Source organism: Lepisosteus platostomus, chromosome 4, assembly GCF_059453375.1.
Source record: "Lepisosteus platostomus isolate fLepPlt1 chromosome 4, fLepPlt1.hap1, whole genome shotgun sequence".
Lineage (NCBI taxonomy): Eukaryota > Metazoa > Chordata > Actinopteri > Semionotiformes > Lepisosteidae > Lepisosteus > Lepisosteus platostomus.
Genome location: NC_142614.1, coordinates 58,824,436 through 58,847,075, shown reverse-complemented (window position 1 = coordinate 58,847,075; position 22,640 = coordinate 58,824,436). Strand labels below are relative to the sequence as shown.

General features: G+C 40.9%; 1 protein-coding gene across 3 annotated transcripts in view; it reads right to left on the bottom strand.

Annotated features, from left to right (window-relative positions):
* Nucleotides 1-22,295, bottom strand: part of ptch1 (patched 1) — a 76,593-nt gene extending 54,298 nt beyond the window's left edge. For 2 of the 3 annotated variants that reach the window (XM_088630028.1, XM_088630029.1), the window contains exons 1-2: nucleotides 15,958-16,534; nucleotides 14,521-14,713 (exon numbers count right to left, since the gene is read on the bottom strand). In XM_088630028.1, coding sequence (XP_088486154.1) covers nucleotides 14,521-14,713; nucleotides 15,958-16,128 — 364 coding nt within the window. In that variant the 5' untranslated portion in view covers nucleotides 16,129-16,534. Of the gene's footprint in view, nucleotides 1-14,520; nucleotides 14,714-15,957; nucleotides 16,535-22,137 lie in introns of those variants that run through there. The other variant, XM_088630030.1, reaches the window with a different exon arrangement.
* Between the last annotated feature and the right edge of the window lie 345 nt (nucleotides 22,296-22,640).

The window sequence follows — 22,640 nt, the reverse complement described above, 5'->3', positions numbered from 1 at the left end:
CACTTAAGAGAAGTTCAGAACTTCAGAAACATTTAAGTCATCTTCAATGTTCCACTCCCATGACTTGCTGGTAAAAGCCTCTTGTTTGATACATTTTTGTTGAGGAATTCGCACAGCTTTTGGGCTATGTGCTGTGTCACGAATATTAACACAGACAACTAAAAAAATATGTAACGCAGAAGTAGCATCAAAAAGTTTAAGTAGGGCCTCCTGCGTATTTCCACCGATAAAGGTGCTTGTCTAAGGGCAGGCTGAAGTCGATGGTCGTGGGTTCGAGCCTGGGTCAGGACACTGGCCAAGTGTAACTGGGATTGTCCAAGCAGCGGTACAGGATTGGCCAACCGAGGCAAGGCTGTCTCTGTTCTAAACAGCACAGAGCCTCTCCACCAGTCTGAACCTGCAGTATGGAGCTGTGCTGCCTGTGACTTTTTGAAAGACGGGTGGTTTTGGATGGAGAGACAAAGGTAAGCAGATCTGGGGAGCCCATTTACATCCTCATTCTCCCGTGTGCTGCACTAGGATTCAGAGCTCTGAGTAGAGATGTGAAAAAAAAACAACTGTTCCAAAATCAGGTGGGTATACCAAGGAAAACTAGCACTTCTAAATTTGTTAAATGCAGCTTCTGTACTACACAATTCCATTTTTGATATTTGTGTTTGATAAAACGTATGAAAATACAGTAAATACTGTACCTTGATATTTTCTGAGGGGTAAAAAATGTTGTCGTTACTATTTCAAAACAAATTAACGTGGATAAATTCCTGTCAGAAACAAACTACTACAGAATTAACACTTTGCTTACAAATGGTAAATATATCTCAAGAGGAAAAATATTTACTATGCTGTGTATCAAAGTTTGCAGCTCACCCTGGGCAAAGAGTGCCTTCCACCTCATTTTTGCAATGCATAGGCAAATGTAGATGAATAGGTAGCATTTTCCCAGTTTCCTTCAAAAGTGTTAAAAACATTCAAATGGCTCTGTCACTCACACATGGCACGGGAACTGAAGCACATCCTACAAAAAAAAGACCTCAACTGCCTAAAACTACTGATCAAATATTAAGCAAGCATAAGGGTTAGCTCCATGGTGAGAGTTTTCTTGCACAGCGACAGAACAACCAATCACTTCATGGACATTGCGTGAAAAAATCCTAAGCACATTTAGGCTACTGTCTGTTTCACATCAAAGACTGTACAATTGATCCAAATGGATAGCACAGTTAATCACGGTCAAACAAAAACAGATGTTCAGCGTACATATCCAGAGTATACTGTAGTAGCGTGTTGGAACGCGATCTTTCATTGAATTCGCAATGCTAAACACAGGACTTCAGGAAACTGGAAAGCAAGCGAAGGGAAGCAGTAATGACATGTTTGCGTGTACACTACCACAAACGTTCTTTCTACTTTGTCTGGATTCTCAATGAAATTTCAATGGCGTTTTCTGCCTGGGCACTGCTGCCGCAGGTGACTTTGTTCACATGGAAAAGGCTAACCGAGGCTTGCAAACTACAGGGAAAAGAAGGATCATTCAGCAGTTTTGCAACTGAACCTAAATGTCATTCTGAACACGCTGCAGCACTTAACATCTTTAGCAGCATTTAACTCCACACCCTCACAGTCATATAAATGTGTCTTGTCTGGCTCCACTCTAAGAGCGACCAGGAGCAGCAGCCATTTCCAAAGTAGTTTTCTATGTTTTCTCTACTTGTGTGTGAAAGCATCAGGACCTCCATAAGGTCCTATGTTCAAAACACATAATTAATAATAATAATTAATAATTGCTTACACTTATATAGCGCTTTTCTGGACACTCCACTCAAAGAGCTTTTCAGGTAATGGGGACTCCCCTCCACCACCACCAATGTGCAGCCCCACCTGGATGATGCGACGGCAGCCATAGTGCGCCAGTACACTCACCACACATCAGCTATCGGTGGGGATGAGAACAGAGTGATGAAGCCAATTCATCAAGTAATTCATACATGGGGATTATAAGGGGGCCATGATTGGTAAAGGCCAATGGGAAATTTGTCCAGGACGCCGGGGTTACACCCCTACTCTTTTCGAAAAACGCCCTGGGATTTTTAATGACCACAGAGAATCAGGACCTCGGTTTTACATCTCATTCGAAGGACAACGCCTTTTGACAGTATAGTGTCCCCATCACTATACTGGGGCATTAGGACCCCTGTTGGCCCCACTAACACCTCTTCCAGCACCAACCTTAGTTTTTCTCAGGAGGTCTCCCATCCAGGTACTGACCAGGCTCACACCTACTGAGCTTCAGTGGGCTGCCAGTTGCAGGGTGATATGACTGCTGGCACCCCCTACTGCTTCGTATGGGAACTTGAGTTCTAAGTGCTCTTCAAATATAAGGCCCACACTTTTTTTGCTTTAATGAACTCCTTCATCCCAAAGATGACTAGCAATCATCAACCAAAAAACATCTGCCAATTGCCATTTTGTCTGCATTTTTCTTCTGCCATTTCAATGCAATAAAGCAGGAGAGTAGAATGAGCAGGATGTCACGCTGTTCGGCAATGTAAATCCTGTAACGGCTGGGCCAACACATGTTTCAGCTGACAGTCCATGGCAGTCAGAAGAATGTACATGGGAACTACGGTCAGCAGGGTTATAGCCTGCCTAAACTATAGGGAGCTGTGAATATTTTTCTAGTTGAAAATCTTGTGTAAGAATAAGGAACTCCAATTAAACTAAACATTTTCTGTAGCTTTGTCGTGCAAAATTCACAGTAGAAATAAACTGAAATAAAAAACAGATTTTTTTAAAATGCATATGCACCTGTTTTTCTTCTTTTTGTGCAACTTAATCTGAACACTGGCTATTAAGGCATGAGTCATAAAAGCTCCTCAGTCTTTTTTACATTAAAATTTGGCCTTTAAAGTGGGGATTGGTGGAAAATCTGTAACATTTTATATGTTTTAAATCCAATTTAATAATAGTGCTGAATTGATAAAACAGGAATTGGTCAAATGTTCTGAGACCTCTGTAAGCTCATTAAAGTTGGAAAATAATCATGTCCTTCTATTAGGACCACCCAAGAGCAAAAAAAGAGAAAATGTCTTGAAGTATTAAGGAAATACACTTGATTTCTTTTCTTCTGGAACCAAGAACCAGTTATGTCTGATCTTGCTTTAAAACGTGTTTATAATATCCATCATTAATAGCAGCTTCAAGCTAACCAGACCTCAATTTTACATCATTTTTCATAGGCCACAGACCAGCGGTATTAGGTCCTAAAATACCCTTGCAACAGATTTATGAAGTGAAACAACACTAACAGGTTTTAAAAACATGCACTGATGTAGTCTGCCCTACTCATAAATATTCCCCAATAAAACGTCCTTACCAGAAGCTTTGTGCATTATTTGGATCTGGAAAATTACAGCGTTTGTTTCACTGGTAGCTCTAAGTAAATAAGATCAAGCCATGCTAGAAGCCTAATTAGAATCTGATCATGCAGAATATAATTTCTATATCCGAGACTAAAACTTCCAAAAGTACTAGATCCAAAACGCCCCAGTCTAGAAGGAAAATCGGAGCAAAGCTCTCACATTTGGGATGAAAAAGGGATCCAGGCAAAAAGGCAGCAGGATCCATTATCTTTAGCCATTATCTGCGATATTTTGGTTATAGAGTTCTACCCATACAATCCTAAATTTACAATAAGTGGTTATCCTAGTGCTCCTTTTCGAAGATTTAATTTTGTGCAGTGAGCAGTACAAACCTGGATCAGAAGTACAATCATTCTGAAGAGCTGGCATATTCCAATCTCAAATTTGGCGACTTCAATTTAAACATCTTGCAAGAAAAGGAACATTCAAAACATTAAATAACAAGCCTGCAACACTGACTCTTAAAACCTTCCTTTCTACTACACTCTATCGCTCCTGCAAGGTTAAAACGAGCACTTTGAAGTCCTTTCCATCTTTACCTCTAGGGACTATTTAAAGGCTTTCCACAGAACAGAATGTTTTCTTGGTCTAAAGAAGATATCAAAGGCAGATATACAGTAGATAAAATAGATAAAAAGAAACTTCGATGGGATACAGTTACAAAAGAGGGTTTTAATTGTGGAGAATAAGACGCCCATTCACAGCAATGACAAACGCACAAAAGAAAGAGCAGTACGACAGACAGCCTTGCATCTGTCCTGCTCCTTCAGCCCCAAAACACAGCTGAAAATACGATCTGCTGCAGCCCAAGCGGGACCGATCTTTGAGGAGGTGAAGCAAGGAGCATATCTGCTTTCCCTGCTGGTCATGGCCCTGTCAGGTCATGTCAATCTGCCCCCCACTAAACCAAGCCTGCTGTGCGTCCTGGGAGCCACGTGCTGTGCACCTCCACCAACCAAACTCTCTTCCACAAAGGACAAGGACCGGAGCTCAGCCAAGTCACCTCGGCCGTGTGGGCAAAGGGGCAAAACATCCAGCTCGCTTCTAAACTAGAGGTACGGATTTCTTGCTTAGGAGATGCTGCACTACCTTTCTTACTCCTGATACTCTGCGGGGGGGGGGAGGGGAGAAAAATCTTTCAGAGAAGAATGCATCAAAAGGCAAGAGGGAATTTCAGTTTTTGGAAGTTTTTATTAACGTGCGAGGCGATACTTTTGCTCTACCTAAAGGTAACTAGGGAGCAATAAGAATTTTCTCTTTTTTTGCCCCCCCAAGCCAATTTCCTCAGTGCATTTGGCTTGGTTTGTTAAGCTTAAATGTATGTTAGCTATAAAAGAAAACTGTGTTCATGCAACATTTCAGCCTCTATCGGGGCATTCAGGTTGTTGCATAACATTAACCCCAGTCCCCTTTTCTCAGATTCTAAAAAGCTGACATCACCTCTTTAAGCTCCCAGAACTATTCTCACCATTAAGCAGTAGACTCTCCTTTCATTGGCTTTCCACTCAGGGCTGCATGGGGCAGAACACAAGAACACAATGGCTCTTCCCCTGCCGCCCCCCCTAACCAGCCCCAAGCTCCACAGCAACCCCCCGCCACCGACCCCCTCCCTTCCCAGCTTCCCACAGGCTCCTGCGCCTATATGGAGCATCATGTTGAGCTGATTTATTTCCACTGCCGCTCCTTCCCTGCATCTGTGCAGGGGCAACACACATCACTGGGGGCCACTTTCATGATTTTGTTGCGATCAGGATTAGCTGGATTAGGGGCCGATTCATAAGGACCCCCTGCGGCCGCAAGGAAGTTTCATCACGGGGTCAGTGTGGTGTGAACTACACTACTGACACCTCCACCGATGCCGGTCTCTCTCTCTCTCTCTCTCTCTCTCTCTCACACGCACACAGCCGAAAAACAATAAGGCGAGCAAACCTCTGGAATAACCACACAGCTCCAGCAACATCGGGGGGGTTTCGAAAACGGGGCTGTTCCAGCAAAGAGGAGTAGGCCGGTTTAGACGACGACATACGAGGAAGAGTAAGAAAAACCGCTGATCTAAAAATTCATTAACAATCATCCATCAGCGAAGCGAAAGAAAGAGCCGCCTCGCGAATTGAGCTAGAGATTCGCCTGCTCCCCCAGGAGTCCAGGTCACCGACTGCTGAACGCACACTCAACGCTTCAGAGTCCTAATTAAATATTTCACAACCACGCTACCTCTAATTAGAGAGGGGGGAAGCAGCGGGCAGGAGAAAGGCCGAGGCCCTGTGGATACTCCAAGGGTCCGGACGGCTCAAGCAACGTCTGGCAAAATCTGGACAAACGCACCCGCGAAACCACTGGAGTCAGATGAGTTTATTATAGATGAGGTAGGCTGCTTGCAGGGTACTGTGGCCATGCAATCAAAGCCTTATCTGTTATATTTCTCTCTTTTTCTTCTGTTTAGTGCATTCACTGCTGGGAGAAAGGGGGGAGTTGCAAAGGAGGCTTTGACCTGCAGCTGTAACACAATACTTTCGCACAGCCCTGTCGACCCCTGACATAAATTTTACACCGCAGCTGGCATTTACACACTTAGCATTACCATATGTATAGCCAGCTCTGTGCTAATTATGCTAATCACCTGTCTAACTCTCCGCTGCGAAAAATGGTTGTATTTAGCAGTCCACTGCCTACCAATACAGCTTACTGTGTGGCTGAAATGTACATTCAGATGGCCCTGAAAGGCAAGATTTTTCCACGTTGCTGGTTTCATTCAGGCTCCTGAAAAATTTATTCAAGTCAACTGGTTTCGGCTCGTAACAAAAAGTGACGAGAAAAAAGTGAGTGTGTTCCTGCCCTAACATTCTAAGTCTGCTTGCAAGCAAAATGATAAATCAATTGGTGTGGGAAACAAAAAGGGAGAGATTTAGGTTTTCAGGGGCTGTGAAACAGTAGCTTTCGAAAAAATAAAATAATAATGCTGAAAGAGAACCCACCCACAATCCCTGAAAGACTGTATGAAGGAGTAGCTACAAGTTTTGCTTTCTGAGCCAGGAGCTTCTTGAATGTGCATCTGTTTTGCTACATGTTTTTGTATGAAAAGAAAAAAAAACATGACAACATTGCATGTAGCTTTCCCTCCATTGTTAAAAGCTCAGTGCTTTTCTTTTGAGGCCTTTATTGAAAATAAAAAAAAGAGTAAAAAAAAAAATTCTGGAAACACACCATGTATCTGGGAAAAAAAGACTCCCTTGTCAGCTTCACAAATATCCAACGATGTTAAGACCTTATTAAAGAATAATGTCTCATAATATTAGCCACTATCGACTTTCCAGATACAGGGTCTTTCGCAAGAATGTTATTTTATTCCTACCTTAGGCAGTTACCAAACTGTCAAAATCAGCTGAAATATGACTGCATCCCTGAGGTAATGGGCAGAACTGAAGCTGTGGGAGGAAAACATTTGGACAGTCCAAGCTAAGCAGATGATATAAACCTCAATTTAGCTGGGATCCAAGAGCTCACCTATTTTTTCCTTCGAGATTTCGCTGGCAGAATGCGTCAATTGCTACTGTAACACCTTTGTGAGAAAAAAAAACCACGTACCCCTCTTAAATCTTTTCTGCCGTATCAGGCTAGACATGGATGCACTTCAAAGTTGAAGCTTGCAGAATTCCTGCTACTCAATACTTTCATTTTGCACACTTAATTCCAGTTGTGGAACGACTATCGTTAAGGCTCCACATCAAACTTCTGAAGACGTTTTATTTAGCTCAGGGCTTAAATGTCTGTCCTTTATGCCTGAGCATTCTCTTGAGCCTTCTGTCCTATATCAAACATTAAAAAATCTAACCAACCTGTCCCATACTACTAACACACTGCTTCAGCATAGATCATCTTGTAGGTCTATGTCACTAGACAGGCAGCTCTCACCACACGACACCAAATAACTAATTGGATAAAACAAGTTTGTTTGTTCTTCAGAACTTAAAATGACATTTAGAAAAAAACAACCAGACAGCCACAACTTTCTTACACGTATCTCAATTTCAGCTGCTATTCCCTGCCAGTCCAGAGTATTAATTCATCAGTACTCCGCTCCAAAAACCTGGCTCTGTAGCCAAAACACAAATAACACTACAACTACTGTGCTGGTTTCAGAGCAGAGGATTTTTTTTATGGAGGATGGACCACCCTGCTCTCATGGCAGAGAGTACTGTTTACATTGCAGTACTTGACTGTGTAATACATCTGGCATTTTCGGGCAAGATTCCTGAGCAAGGAGCCAGAAGACCTCAAGCAGAAATGAAAGCGGGGAAAAAAAAAATGAGTCGGTCGCTTCATGTTCCTGGTTTTTCTTATTTCATTTACAGCGTCGATATGGCTTCTGGTTAACCTCTCAAAGCAGGACTCCGGAACGAGGAACAATGTCAGTAAACATTTATTTTAACATAACAACAATAAAAACAGCCACCTTTATTCCCCACATGCAAAGGCTTTATGAGCACCTTTTTAAACGGAGAATGACCAGCTATTTTTTTTTGCTTATTCCTAACCTGTTTTGGATTCGTCAGTTTGTGTTTTTCACATCTCAGCTCACAGTTACTAACCCCATGACCGTACATGGGGGAGGATAAGAAAGACGCATCTAACCTGCCCATGTTCCTCAGCCTCTTATATGTCTAATATGCAACACCACCCTGTACTGGAGTCTCAGTTCTGACTGGAGGAGAGGAATGACGACACTGCGTTCACTGCGTTGCCGAGCGACAAGAGAGCCCTGACCAGCTAACCCTGCCCTGTCCTGTCCTGAGCACCACTTGATGAGCAGCATTGTCTTCAATTGGTCTTCAACAGTCAATGGATCCTTCCCACAACAGCTGCATTTCTTTAAGTTAAGGTTACTTAAAGAAGCTGTATTATCAGCGTTAGACCGTACTATATTCGATTTAGGTTAGGAACAAACATCACGTGTTTCTTACAGGAATATAATAGGGCTACAGTTTTGACAGTTGATTTTCCTCCCTGATGACTAGAAATTTCCCATGACTTTGGACGTTGTGTTAAGGTCTTAGAACTGTCCCGCCTGCTGAAATGCATGTGATAATTGCAAGGATTTAAAAATACTATTCTTAGAGGTGGTGCTGCTTACATACCCCTGAGCTCAAGATCTGTTTCAAGGCACATTCTGTAGATGGAACATTAAAAAGAGTATTTAGAGTTTCTCAAATAGTTTTCCATAATTAAAAGGGACAGCGACATCTGTTCACACTGGAGTATTTTTTAAATTAACATTTAATTATTGCAATTTCTTCTAAAGTACTTTTTATATTGTTCACTTCTTTCTTATGTCCACAAGTGAAAATTGTTCGCCTCACACTTCAGTGGAATAACAGTATTTAGCTCTGCCAGTAAGCAGTACCTAATTCATTTTAAATTAGTATTGCCAGAGCAACCAACAACTGTCCAGACCTAATTTTAAAAAACTGAATGCAAGAAAGATATTGAAAGATTAATCTTTAACATTACCTAGCAACTCACTAAGAATCTGGATGCAAGTAACAAGATATATGCATCCTTTACCAGAAAGCCACTCATTCTTGATCACGCTTGTCCTTTAACACACAGGGCACAGGGCAGGGTCATAGCCTGGACTGGTCAGAGAGAACATTCAAAATCCACACAGAACCCGCACTTCTGTCCAGAACTTACCCCAGGACACCGGACCTGTGACAAAGCAGTGCTAACCACCACAAGTGAAACAACGTCTCCTGAGTACGCCTTTCTTTTTTGTCTCATGTAGAGCTGCCTTTTTAAGGATTTGGTTTGCACATCTTTGGGGTGGTCCTTGCCTGGCTTGCATAAGTTTAAAAATGCTCTGCAGAAGAAAGTGGAATAAAGACAGTCATAACTCCAACACAGCAAAACCATCTGAACGGATATGGTCACCATGTCTTTACACCGAATGCTGTGCTACGGGGTTTATAACTCAAAAAGCACACAAACCCCTCCACGTTTAATTAAGGAAGTTGTGTTCATAAAAAAAAACAGTTGGAGAATTTGCAGCACAGCTAGACAGCTCACACCGTGTTTGCTGGCCAAATAACATGGACATTTTTTGCACAAATTGACTTGCGTCTAAAATAATGTCTGAACATTATTTTCTTATACACAGTTTCTCATCAGGCCAGTTCTCCAAAATGTAAATTATTCCTCAACATTCGAGTCTGTAATAAAAAATGACTGCCCTCTGGTGGATGTGTAACAAACGCTCAATTTTTTTTTAGTCTTATAAAAGTAGTCACAGACTGGTTTCTTTAACACCCCTTCTCTGCAAGTCTTCAATCTACACCATATCAATGAATCGAGTATCAAATGAGGTTTTAAATAGCTGAGTCTTCATCTGATTAATTGTAGCCCAGGGGACCAAGACCTGAAGTCTCCATTAGAGAGCGAAGGTCCTGTATTTCGATATCTTGATGATTTCATCACAGAAATCTCACTGAACCGAAGAGCACTCTACAGGAAGATAAATGTTTACGGGAAATGATTTTTAATTAAATGTAGTCTATGATAGTATTTTTCTTACTACTCCAATGATGTTTTCATTAACAAAATGCCCAAGGATGGTTCCCCCTTCTCAGGACTATTAATCCCATAATCTGAACAGCTCTCTGCAAATTTTCAACACGGTGCCAGCAGCAGGAGACAAATGAATGCTCACTTGAGGCTTTATGAATAGTTGCAAAAAAACATGCAGACAAAAGAATTTATAGTATACTCTAGGAACAGTGCATTAAGGCGAAGAGAAACGTGTTGTTTTACTACAGGTGAAAACCATCTAAAAGTTTGTACTGTACAGATTAAAGTGCATATACAATTTGTTACATGTGCATATTGTTGCGACTGGCTACCCACAGCAATTTTAATTACTTATTTAACATGTAAAGGTCTCAGACTCACAACCTGTCCCGGGGACAATACTTTAAGGATTAAGTATACATTCTGTCAAAACATGCGTCTCCTTCAACTATTACTGTAAGTTAAGAAACACTAAATAAAGGTTCAATGCAAGTCCTTCAGATATGTCATCGCACATTACAAAAGGTTTTTTTTTATCTACCTTCGTGACGGTTTTTACGACAGAGAATAAGTCAGAATAGCCCCTCAGATACAGGAAATCAGGAAAAAGTCTTACAGAGGTTTATCCCCCAGAGGGTTTGGCCTAGAATACCACAGCACCTCAATCCGATTTACAGCACACACATTTAAGACAAGTAAACAAGAGGAAAGTTTCCTAGAATCACATCTTTTTTTTTTTCCTCTGCGGAGTCTGAGAGGATTGGAAACTCATGTCACACTGCTGGTTGTGTGTCACTATCCAGTTGGTTCCGATACCCTAAATTACATTTCTCACTTGTTCCTACTGTATGGGTCAAACTGAGTGGTGTTTTCAGGATCAAAAAGCACTGGCATCCTTAACAAATAAGCAGTCCCTCATGCTCTAGCCATTTTCTTAAGCCACAGAGGAGAAGGTTTGTATTTCTAATAGGCAAAATTTTACTTTTTTAGCATATCTGGACCACTGTATTTTTTTTACATGTCTACTTGTTATCCTCTTAAGCACAGTGGTAACAACACCTCACTTGTACTCCACTTGAAGGATGAATACATTTTGTTAATAACAATGTGCTGGTGAATGAGAATGTATGGCAGTGGAACTGTTGTATGATTCTGCCAAAAAAACCTTTTTAACATCAAACTGGGAATGTGTGTGTCAGTGTCTGTAACTACAGAGAGGGCTGTGGGAGTCTAGACTAAACTACCCAGCCTTGTTGTTGGAGGATTCCATGTTGTTCAAGAAATGGTTGGATGAGACCCTTGGATCAACTAATTACCAGCAAACCAACAAGACAGATCAGACAGAATGGCCTCTTCCCTTTCTCCTTTTCCAAACCTCTCTTATGTTCTTAGCCTTGAGAGAACATTGGTTCAGATATGATTCTCTCTCTAATGGTGGTGGACTGCTACAGTGCATGCAAAAGGAGGAATAAAAATCACTTTCTTTGCTTGGTGGATCAGTAAACCTCCCCCTTCCCCTCAGAGGAAAGAACAGAAAAAGTCATTCCGAAGGTCTCCCACTACCAGACAAGGTAGGGCTTATGTTTGTAGCGCCCCCTCTCTTTCCTGTGTAAAATGACAATCCTATCACAACGCAGCGATCTGAGTAAAAAAGTATCCATCTCCCGTGATTAAGAATGAACTCAAATTCCTCTGCTTTAAATTCTGTTCTCTTAGAATCAGTGGCGAAGGTGCATGTGTTACTTGTGAAAGTGTTAAATTATTTCTTAATGATTATGAACATCAACCAGGCATGCACTTTCTGTCATTTCTCAGATTGCCCCAAAAGGCAAGTCTTTAACAAATCACACTGAAATGTAGACAATAAAACGTTACAAATCTGGTACCATTGGAAGCCAAGTGGAAATGAACAATTCAGTGGACAAAGCATTTGTAGGTCATAGAGAGGTCAGCTTTGAAGGACAAATGCGAATTAAATATAAACATGGCATCACAGAAACCCAACAAATCTCCCACAGCTTTGTCCAGCCAGCACTAATCTATACATCATTTGTGGTGAATAATCTAAACAAACAGATCTGACGCTTCATGCATCTGGAAGTTGTCATATTTTCAAACTTGCAAAACTGCAGATTAAACATTTTGACCCATACAAAGGCTTGCAGTAGACTTCAGAATTAAGAAGCAAACAAAAACCCCACATAAGGTATGCAAAGTGAAAATAAATGTAGCGCCAAAGAATTCAGAAACGTTTTAGCCGAGAAATCTTTATTAAAGATTATCTGTAGCTGGATATGGAATTCTGTGCAACATTAAAAAGAAGGCCATATTCAGACCTGAGCTCCACTCTACCTGACAGGCTTGCTAATAGAAATTCAGAACTTTGCCAGAGAGACTGTATTCAAATACTTTCAAATCAACAGATTTATAAAGACCCAATAGACTGAAGAGTAGAGAACAAGGGCTTCAGAAAAGCTTTAAAACTAAGACTGAACAAAACTGTTGATCAAAGGAGACACAGCCTTTGTTTATTGCCCATGCCTTAAAAGATTGGAAGTGGAGACAGTTTTTAGTACATCGATTTGTGGAGGGTAAGGGGATTAAGTGTGAGGTAATACATTCTACTTAACTATATTCAACTTAATTGTACACACAAAAAAATGAATTGGTTTAAAACTAGATCCATATTTCCTTAAAATATTTCTCCTTATTACTGAACTGCCTCCTATTCAGTTCTGCTTCACAGAAACACAAAAGACCTGTTCAGTGTAGATCAGTGACTGATTCCAGGACATCTCCTGGCATGAATGCAATACAGCACAAGCTTACTTCATTCAACAACTTCAATGAAGAAATGGGTTCTGTAGTAACGTCTGTGGTATTTCTCAAACAGTCTGCAACAGCCTAACAAAACACTGCACAATGGTAAAAATAAAATGGAAAATAGAAATGCTATTCATAGTTCTAAATAGCATTACACTGTCAGTGCCCCTCAATCACAAATTAATCTATTTGTGTAGTGCCCATATTGAAGATCAGAGCTTCAAACACTCTGACAGGAACACAGCACATTTCCAAGCCACGCAAATGGAGAACAGAAGAGACCTACAGCAATGGTTCTGGGGCAGCAAGATCTCTTCCAGTTTCTGATCCACATGAATTCTTAATCACAGTCTACCCGACCTCTTTTTTCTATTTGGGGCATATTTTAAAAATTTGCTTCCAGCTCTTCAGAGGTTTTTTGTCATCTAAAATGCTCTGTAATTGGCATCAACCCTATTCCGATCTCTGCATTTCAAGAACTATCCAATTTCAGGTGAGCTGGTTAACCTATAGCTAATTGGACCTCTGCAGAAAGAAAAGAGGTAGGTGTCATTTGACACATTGTCATTCCCACCTCTATGTGTTCAGCATTAATTGGTGACCTATTAAGACGTGGTTTGGTTATTAGGATGAGGAAAATAAGGAGAGGCTATTTAAAATGATGGTTGCTGAAGTTATTTGAGATAGAGTTTACTGAAAATTAAAAGTTCATCATAAATATCATAAATGTGAGGAGGTAGATGTATTATTTGGAACAAAATGTTCATTTTAAGAAAACGTACCCCTAAGGCACTATGCTATAACCATCTGAAGAATTCTCCACATTCTCTGCAAATTAATTGTATCAACCGTTCTTTGCAATGCAATTAAAATGGCGAAAGAGAATTTTTTACAGGTTAATCTCACGTTTACTAATTAACATAAATTTAAAAATGGAAATGGGTTGAGACGGATAAGAAAATTTAACTATTTTAACTACAGCAATTAATGAAACATTTGCGAAGCTCCTTTAAGCCGTTTTACCCTTCCTTTAATTATCTATTCAGAATTTCTATACCCTTTGTTTTCAACTACTGGAATGTAGATCAAAGAAGGGGAAAAACTTTAATTGAACTTCCCCCATTCCCGAAGTCTACCTTTTCCACAATTTATTCTACGAACCTAATCGAAAAATGAATTACTTTTAATCTCTATCTGCCCAAAAATATTCATCTACTTTGCAAGTATGCGTTTCATTCTGTACTTTACTTTTTTCCGCTTTTACCCAGAGACAAATGTTTTTTTCAAAGTTGAAAGCTGTCCAAAACAGGACCACACACAGACTCTCCGGGCTGCACAGATCAGATTCTACTGCTGGGGCACACACACACACAAAATGGCGGCTTTTTACAGAATTTTATATATATATACACACTATACGTACGTCTTTTTTTCCTCTTCCACGTTAAATAAGAAAAAAACAACTTGAGAAATGCCATTCCTCTAGAACCCTTATCAATTCCCTTCATTTCACACTTTCCCTTTTACCAAACTGTAACACACAAATCACAGCAAATTCTTTTCAAGTTTTTACCTGGCTCTTTGCCAAACTGCTGCACAATAAACAATCCCTCCAGTTTATTTGGCATACACCTCTCCCCACCCTTGTATTACTCTTAAAACTAAAAAGCGCAAGAATATTTTTAGCAATAACTAAAATTTAAGAAGGGGTTCTTACCTTCAACCCACAGTTTCTCCACGTTGGTTTCTAGATTAGCTGCCCTTAATCCCACAGCAAAAGCTCCAAATATTAAGAGGCCAACAACTAAAAACTTTCCGCAGTTCTTTTGTATGTAACACCCCAGTTTAAACAAGAGTCTCTGGAACTTTGCTCTCAGCCACAGTGGTGCCTTTCTTCCAGTAGCCTTCCCCTGCGACGAAACAAGAAAGTCCAAAAGTTACTTGTTAGGAATGTGTTTATCCACTGTAAATATCTGTAATGAATGCTCGGTTATGTAAGTGACTACCTGTAACACGTCAATTTTTTATCGGAATACCACATTAAAAATATCACATTTTCTATTTTGAAAACTTTGCTGCTGCAAGATGCGGAGGAAATGATAGACATCGTGTCAGCGATTTCTTGTGTCACTTGTTTCTCTGCTACGGTTCAAGACAGGTATAAACCGTTACCTTTTAGTTAACAAAAGCTAAAACTTTAATAACCTACATTTGGACTTGCTTTTTAGAACACCGTTGATTCATATACCCATTGTACGGGTGGGATATACAGGACGCTAGTTTTTCGTTATTCTTCCCAAAAGAGATCAAAGACCTCCTACGTGGAAGGAAAAAGAAAACGGTAAACTGCTTGCAGCGTGATAATATTATGCTGCCAATTGCGCACGATAGTCCGTGGGCTGCAAAACAGCTACCTTATCAGTGACAGGTTACAGTAGCGGCGCTCTACATTGTAACAAGCAATATTAAAAAAAAACTTAGATCCACGTGGTTTCCATTGCTGTTAGACCATAAGCTGGAGGCTAATTCATTTCCATAGAGTTCAGAGACGCTGTGTGATCTGAATTAGGAAGTGGAGCAGCCATCTCCGAGTTACGACAATATTTGCGAACGGAAGAGGGCAGCCACATGGATTTTTGCTTTAGCAGAGGGATACAAACTACTCCCCATAAAGATACTATCGCTTATGCACTGAACTGTTCTAAAGGCGACTTTAAAAGAATCGCCAAAAAGGCTAATTCAGTTAGCGACTCGAACAGCTATATTGTATTAACTGTCCCATTGAAATGATCAAGGTGCTGAACTCCGGCGAGCCAGAGTAGTCAAAACATTGTTTACTAGAGTAAGTACATCATTACAGTTTTACGCACCAAATGCATCTGCCTGTTTTCTTACCATGGTTTCAAATAACTGGCATGACATTATTGTTATTCGAAAGACAAATCGGAGTACACTGGCTGATCGGAAATACATGTTTCACTATGAATTCTGACCAGCCTGTGTACAACATGATGTAAAGAACGGTTTCGTTGCAAATACACTGTCCCCCTCGCCCCTGTATGTATACCGTTACCTAGCGACTTGACAAAACTAGGAAAACTCACATGGTACGGAATACCCATTTCCCCGTTTAAGACATTTAAAAGGAAAGCACCTTTGATATTTGCTCCAATGCAAAAGCTGCATCACAGTAACTCGGCCGTTGCAAATACTCCAAATCAGTTGCTGTAGCTGCTGCGCGATAGTTCCCTCTATTCCTCCGGGTTATCCTCGGCCGATCAGGGTCTCTGTTTTCCTGCTCTGAAACATTAACAGCCGAGGCCATGTTGTAGAGACTGGGCTGTAGTTTTTGCGATCCACGGTCTTAAATTCCTCCGAACGCGTGTTTTGATAATCCAGGGTAACAAAGTTTCACTACCGCTAATCTCGGGCTCGCAAAGTACTTCATACTCCTGTTTAGGACGGCGAGTCAAAGTCTGCGCCTTCCATTCCAACATTTCGTGATCCGGAGGTCTCCACAATTTCCCACATCCACTGTTTTCTGTCCTCTCCAGATATGTGTTTTTAAAAGACGAACGTGAAAAGAAGCTCTCCTTGTCCAAAACAGCGACTCCGACCGCTCCGTTGTTGTAGCATTCTGCGCGCTATGCTCTTTCTCAGGCCGCGGGACCGTGCGAGCTCCGGGATTCAATAGCTCAGAAAAAAGGACTCTCTCCATTTGGAGACAGAGGAGGAGGGGTAAGGCAAAAAGGAATCAAAATCCCGCCTCCAGGGCTGTCAGATGGCTGGGGTTTCTTGGATCTGATTGGTTCCAGAAGGGCAAAAATTACTCAGCAAACACGACTATTATTAGCTGCTTAGCAACAGCTCACCAAAGTAGAGAGACCACCCAAGCAGGCAACCCTTGTGTGTGCATCTCAAACTTCAGGGGAGCCTTAAAGAACTCCAGCCTTCTCCAGCTCTGCGTGCAACGCCGCCGGAGTCGGCAGTTTTCCTTCTTTTCTGCGTTTTTTCTGTTTTCCTTGCAAAGTATTTTTCTTCAACTGGAATTTGAATCTCCGCCCGATTCATAAAAATGCTTCAGAGTTTCTCAACTGCAGTTTATGTTTGGTTTTCGAAACTCTTTAAAAGAACATTCTACCGATGTGTTCCCTGGCCTCATGATTTTTTTTTTAGCGAGTCCTGGGAGGTCCAGTTGAATTCTCAAGCTCTAACAGCGATAATGACAGCATGGTGGATAACGCCGGAGAACGCGCCCGTGTGTTTCTTCACCTCACCAACCAAATTGTTTTTTGTTCACAGCTGAACCGGCGATCGAAATAAAAAAAAAATCAGGACTTGTATGCTGCTCTGTTTTTTAACACTATCACGCAAAGAATAAATATGTCTGACAGACGCGGAACATGAAACAGATCTAACCATGGTATATCCAAACAACATAAAACATAAAAAGGAAGCGCCTACTGTATATACAGTATGAGGGCAAAAAAAATGAGAAAATATGCCGGATGAAAAAATAATGAGCATGTACATAAAACAACAGAATGCGATAATATTTTCCACTTTCTTTCGGCTAAGAGTTTCTCGGAGCGTTTAACATTTTGGTTTCAAGTGTGAAGTTCCGTACACATATGTATCTGCATAAAAATGTCAATGAAACCTGTGTCCGTAAAGGATGGGTTTTTAGTCACGTGAGTTCACACACCGAAGGACAACCCCCCCAAGAGCAATCAACACGTTTCTTTAATTCTGAAAGCTTAGCTCGGCAGAAGACTTTCGAAATATGCATCACCGACACTGCGCTGTGCCTGAAGAAGTGCAGCGCGTTGCACGGTCGGGTCTACCTACCCCTTGCGCTGTCCAATACCAGTCACCGCTGTCAAGTCAAGGGCCAATGGTAACTTCCAAACAGGCATGCCCTCTTATTATTAATTGTGTCACAAAGCAATTTCTAGGGAAAGGAACGCGTGGTGAAATATTTTACTTACTGACTAGTTGATATATTGCCCAATCGAATTAACAACAGGTTACATATTCCTGTCTTTTTGAACGATAACGTTTTCATAAAACGATCAATTCATAAAGCATTCGTTGCCTAATGGCATTATCATGAGCATTAGTGCCATGACAATCCCAATTAAAAACATAAACATTAAGCCTCTTCGCTGTTTTCTTCTTTTTTCCAATCGTTATAAGATCACGTTGGTACAGTATTACGTAACACCTACAATTCAATCCATCAGTTTTATTCAAACTGATTTTTCTTTTTGGGGGGACTTTCTTCCCTCTTCAAGCACCAGCTTGATACAGCTGGTGAATCTACATAATAATAATAAGAAGAAGAAGAAGAAATCTTACACTGAGCTATTGTACTTCCCGGGCTTCGCGGATCTCGGTAAATCTAGTGTACTAAGGCAAGACACCCCCTGTAATAAGTGTTAATCGAGCGCCACCTAGGAAGTAAAATGTATGTGCAGTTGTAGTTGGAAAACAAAAAGAATCAGTGACACTAACCAGTAACCTGTGTATTGACATTTACAGCGCTCAGTAGCCTATGTTAGTGCAATCGATCTCAAGCATGCACTGAAGGTTTTATTTCTCATACAACTCTTTATGGTTGCAGCTAGCTTCAGAATCCGAGTGACCGAAATTGTTTACGGCATCTGACAAGATAGACTTTAAAAGACTGTTCGGGCAGCACAAGAGGTGAATACATTGTTGAAAAACGCATTGCTCAGTGAGCTGTAAAACACGCGAGAGGGTTTTTCAATAAGATGTGACAGGTGAAGCCTTACTTTGTACATAACGTGTTGTAAATAAAGATAACGGGACTGCTTTGGCGATGGCGAGCCTAAAACTGTAACCGGGTATTAAAGTAACAAGCTACACGATTATCACTTCAGCGCAACCAAATAGCTTCAAAGACTGTAGGACAGCAGTTGACAATGATATGACGCAAGGTGATCTTATAGGGGGGGAAAATGAGAGGGAAAAACAACCTGGGTTTTGTTTAGGTTTTCTATTTTTTCACAGTCTAATACTGGGAATAAGGCAACTGGGAACTATCCTGTTTATCACTTGCCTATATTCAAGCCAAACCTATAACTGCTGGAAATCGTGTCCGTCTTCGTTTTTATTTCCCTCAGCAAATGCTGAATGATGCTTCAGACGTAAGCTTCGTCCTTTTACCTCACCAGCAGTCCCTGTGGTCTGATTTTGGGTACACAAGGATGAATTACATAAGGGATCTAATTGGTCTTCTTGCCGTAATCTTTGAGAAGAGAGAAATGCAAGCGGTGTCAGTTGAAAGTTTCTGCCTCGACTTGGGTGGCCAGCCGTAGCAGTGGATGAGTCATAGCTGCCCTTAGTTTACTCCACTCCTGATTAGATTGACCGATACGAGTGATTCACTCCCTTGTGATAGAGTTGTTTCTGACCACTCTTCCCGCATTTACATTGGTGAGCCTTTTACTCTTTAATATGCACGTGTTGTCAATACCGATAGCACAATACTGCAATGAATAAAAACAAATCACCAAAATACTCCACTATGATATTTGTTAAGGAGCATTAGAGGTTCTGGACTCAAACCGAAAGGATGTAGGTTCGAATCATGGGCATTATAGCTCTACCCTTGAGGTAGAAGCTAATTCATGCAGATTGGTTCAGCAAAATACGCAGATGTATTGTATGAAGAGGTGCAAATGTAAATTGCTTTGAACAAACATGTCAGCCAAATAATATGCAGAAATAGTATTAGTACAATATCGCCATAACAGCAGAGTATACGAGGAAAGCTTTTGTTTAATGCAGGCTGACTTTCTAAAAAGTAAAATATTAATGTGAGTACGCTTCAATGACATTTTTCCCATTGAAACTACAACAAGGTTTCCCATTGAATCTACAATATTCCCTTCGGTAGCAAGAATGCAGATTCTGTACGGAGAACAGAACCGCATTAATATTTGGGATTTGCCATCCCATTGTTAGGCAATTGAGATTGGAAAAAATACCACGTCTGAAAATGACACGCATAGAAAGACAAGAAACAGAGACAACGATTGAAGGACTAAAGTTGACACATCCTGCCTAGTTCCACATCAGCTCTTACCATATCTACTGAAACGGTAGAAAATGCATTCATAACCTACAGGAAAAGTTCCATTTCGAAAACCTTTGTTTATACCCGGAAACTGACTTGATGGAGGGGATGTTGGAAAGGGACAGTTTTTCATTCTTGAGATTCAAAACCGGTAAACGGCTACAGGGGTAGCACTGTGAGGTAAACAGCCTCCTTTCAAATGATGACTACAGGAACAGGGGTGCAGAAGCACCTTCCGAATAGTCTGAATACATACAAGTGTGTACTCCTCCGCAGACCATCTCTCGCAACAGCTGCGACCATCCATTGGATCAGATCACAATTGCTTTGCAACCACAGAAAGACGGACTTTCAAAGAAAGGGACAAAGGAGTTTCAAAGATAAATAATTGGCCGAATGGAACCCCGCCCATTTACACACTGACTGGTAATGCCGGAGACACGAAATAACCTGTAGAAAAAAAACGATCGTGATCTAAACGGAGGAGGGCGTGGTAGTACCGGTGTTGCTCATTACAGTAGCTGATACTGATAGTCGTAGCGGTCCGCGCATCGCATGGTTTTTAAGTGTGTGTATTTTCGTTTTTTGCGCACATGCATCTACAAGTTCTGGACACAACTGATAGTCGGGATTAATTTCCCACAACTTTCCACGCTTCTTCACTGCATGAAGTGATTGTTGTGCGACTGAGAGCGCGGGTTTTGCCTTCGCCTGGATGCGACAGTTATCCCCTCAGTTGTCGGTGGTGTTATTTCCTATCGGTCTCCAATAATACCCCCTTGTCCAGCCTCGCACTCTCCTTCGACGCGCCACGGGTTTTCATGAACGCCCTGTTCTGCGCATGCAGTGGCGGTAGAGGAAGCCCACACCACACACCGAGAGTGGCGGAAAGGCACTACTCAAGCCAGCTTGACATAATAACGCAACGAATCTGATCGGGTTTAAAAGGAGAACTCTCAAGTGACACATGCTTCTCCCAGAGCTTCAGCGAGCCGCGTCGCCATAAAGAGGACAGTAACGCATAGCGACTATAATTTGACAACGGGTGCATTTTAATGTGCATGGAATATTTTATTTATTATAGAGCCATCCGCCTCACTGTAAAACAACAAAAAAACCGCTTTTTATTTTTGTCCCAAAAGTGGTCACTTTACAAAATGCACATTTTAATTACATTCACCGTGCCTATCGATTCTTGGTCACTAATATCACTGTTATTATAATTTGCATTGCTCTAATATTGCGTACAATGACATACTCACCATCAGACGAAATATAAACATAAAAGGAAAGAATGGCTGAACATGACAACCATGCTAATCTTCTTAAGTGATTAGTGCAATATATGTATGCTATATCTTAACGTGAAAGGTTTCCAGATTACTGTGTGCAGAACAAGCAACACACGCTTGATTTCCAGATGTAGTGACAGCAGTAAAGGTAAGACGTAAATTAAAAAGCAGTCACTTATAAACTACTAAATACATGTTTATACTGTGATGCTGGAAAAACCATAGAACAGTCTTTGGTAAATTCAGATTAACAAGGTACTGAAAAGGAAGATAAAATGCACGTGTGTAAATCCCAAATTATGTTTTACAGTAAATATGTAACAAAAAACTAGTTTCAGTCTATAAATATAGACCACAAGTAAGGACGCCATTCGACGACTTTCCTGTCTTTAGTCTTTTATAGTCATAATTAATTTCAAAAGATGAAAACTTTGTTTTTTTATCCTTTTCATTTAATTTCCGGTAATATACTCAATTAAAAACATTTCATTTACCTCAACATGTCTTGTTAAAAGCATACTGAATAATTTAATGAAAGGCGCAAGGAAGTAGTAAGGGTGATAATGTGATTTTACAAGACATACAAATTGAAAAATGGGCCATTTACTGGTTAATATATTTTATTACGTACGTCTTCGAATTTAAACTAAATTTACTTTTCCTTGAAGGAGATGGTCGAAACAGATAGCCTGACCCAGGGATGAAGTCTATCTGGAGACTGAGCACTGATAAAAAATCGCTACACAAGCAGTTCTTAGCTGTACGCCAACGGCAAGCCCCATCATCATCCAATGTATCACCTCATTCATAATAATCCCGTATTAGTTACAGCAGCCAGTTACTGAATTAAGAATATCAGTATCACAACAGACGCGGTGCCTTTTGCCAAGATATCGCTCCTGGGTAAGACACTCGAAATTAATTAAACTGTCCTACTTACCATCATCCACTAGCTTGGGAAATCTTCTGGAAATGTGAAATATTTTGTTTCTCCCCCAGTCGTTTAGAGCTGTCACGTATGCAGCTGATGAAAAGATTCCTGTTTTTTAAGAAAAAATGCAACTTGGCGAGTAATAATCCTTCTTGGTTGCAGGCATTCTGCTGAGTGCTGGAAGGACTCACAATTACATGCCTGTTTCTATTAAGCAGCTCCATCGTCTCCATGTGGGTGGTCTGAGTCTCAATAGGCAGGACCTGTCAGTGTCACGTGATTGCCCTAAACTTTAAACACCCCCCCGGCCAAAGAAAAAGAGAAGGCAAAGTAAACGAAACCCAGTGCTTTATCTGTGTAAACATGCTTTCCTCACTCAAAAGCTCAGAAATTCCTGAAGCTAAAAATCGCCTTGTGCTTTCTTTGGTGGGCAAAATCAGCAGATCCTACTGCGGCTTGTTTTTACAGATCCACTTTAAGCGTTATTTCACAGGGTGAATCTGATGGCAGAG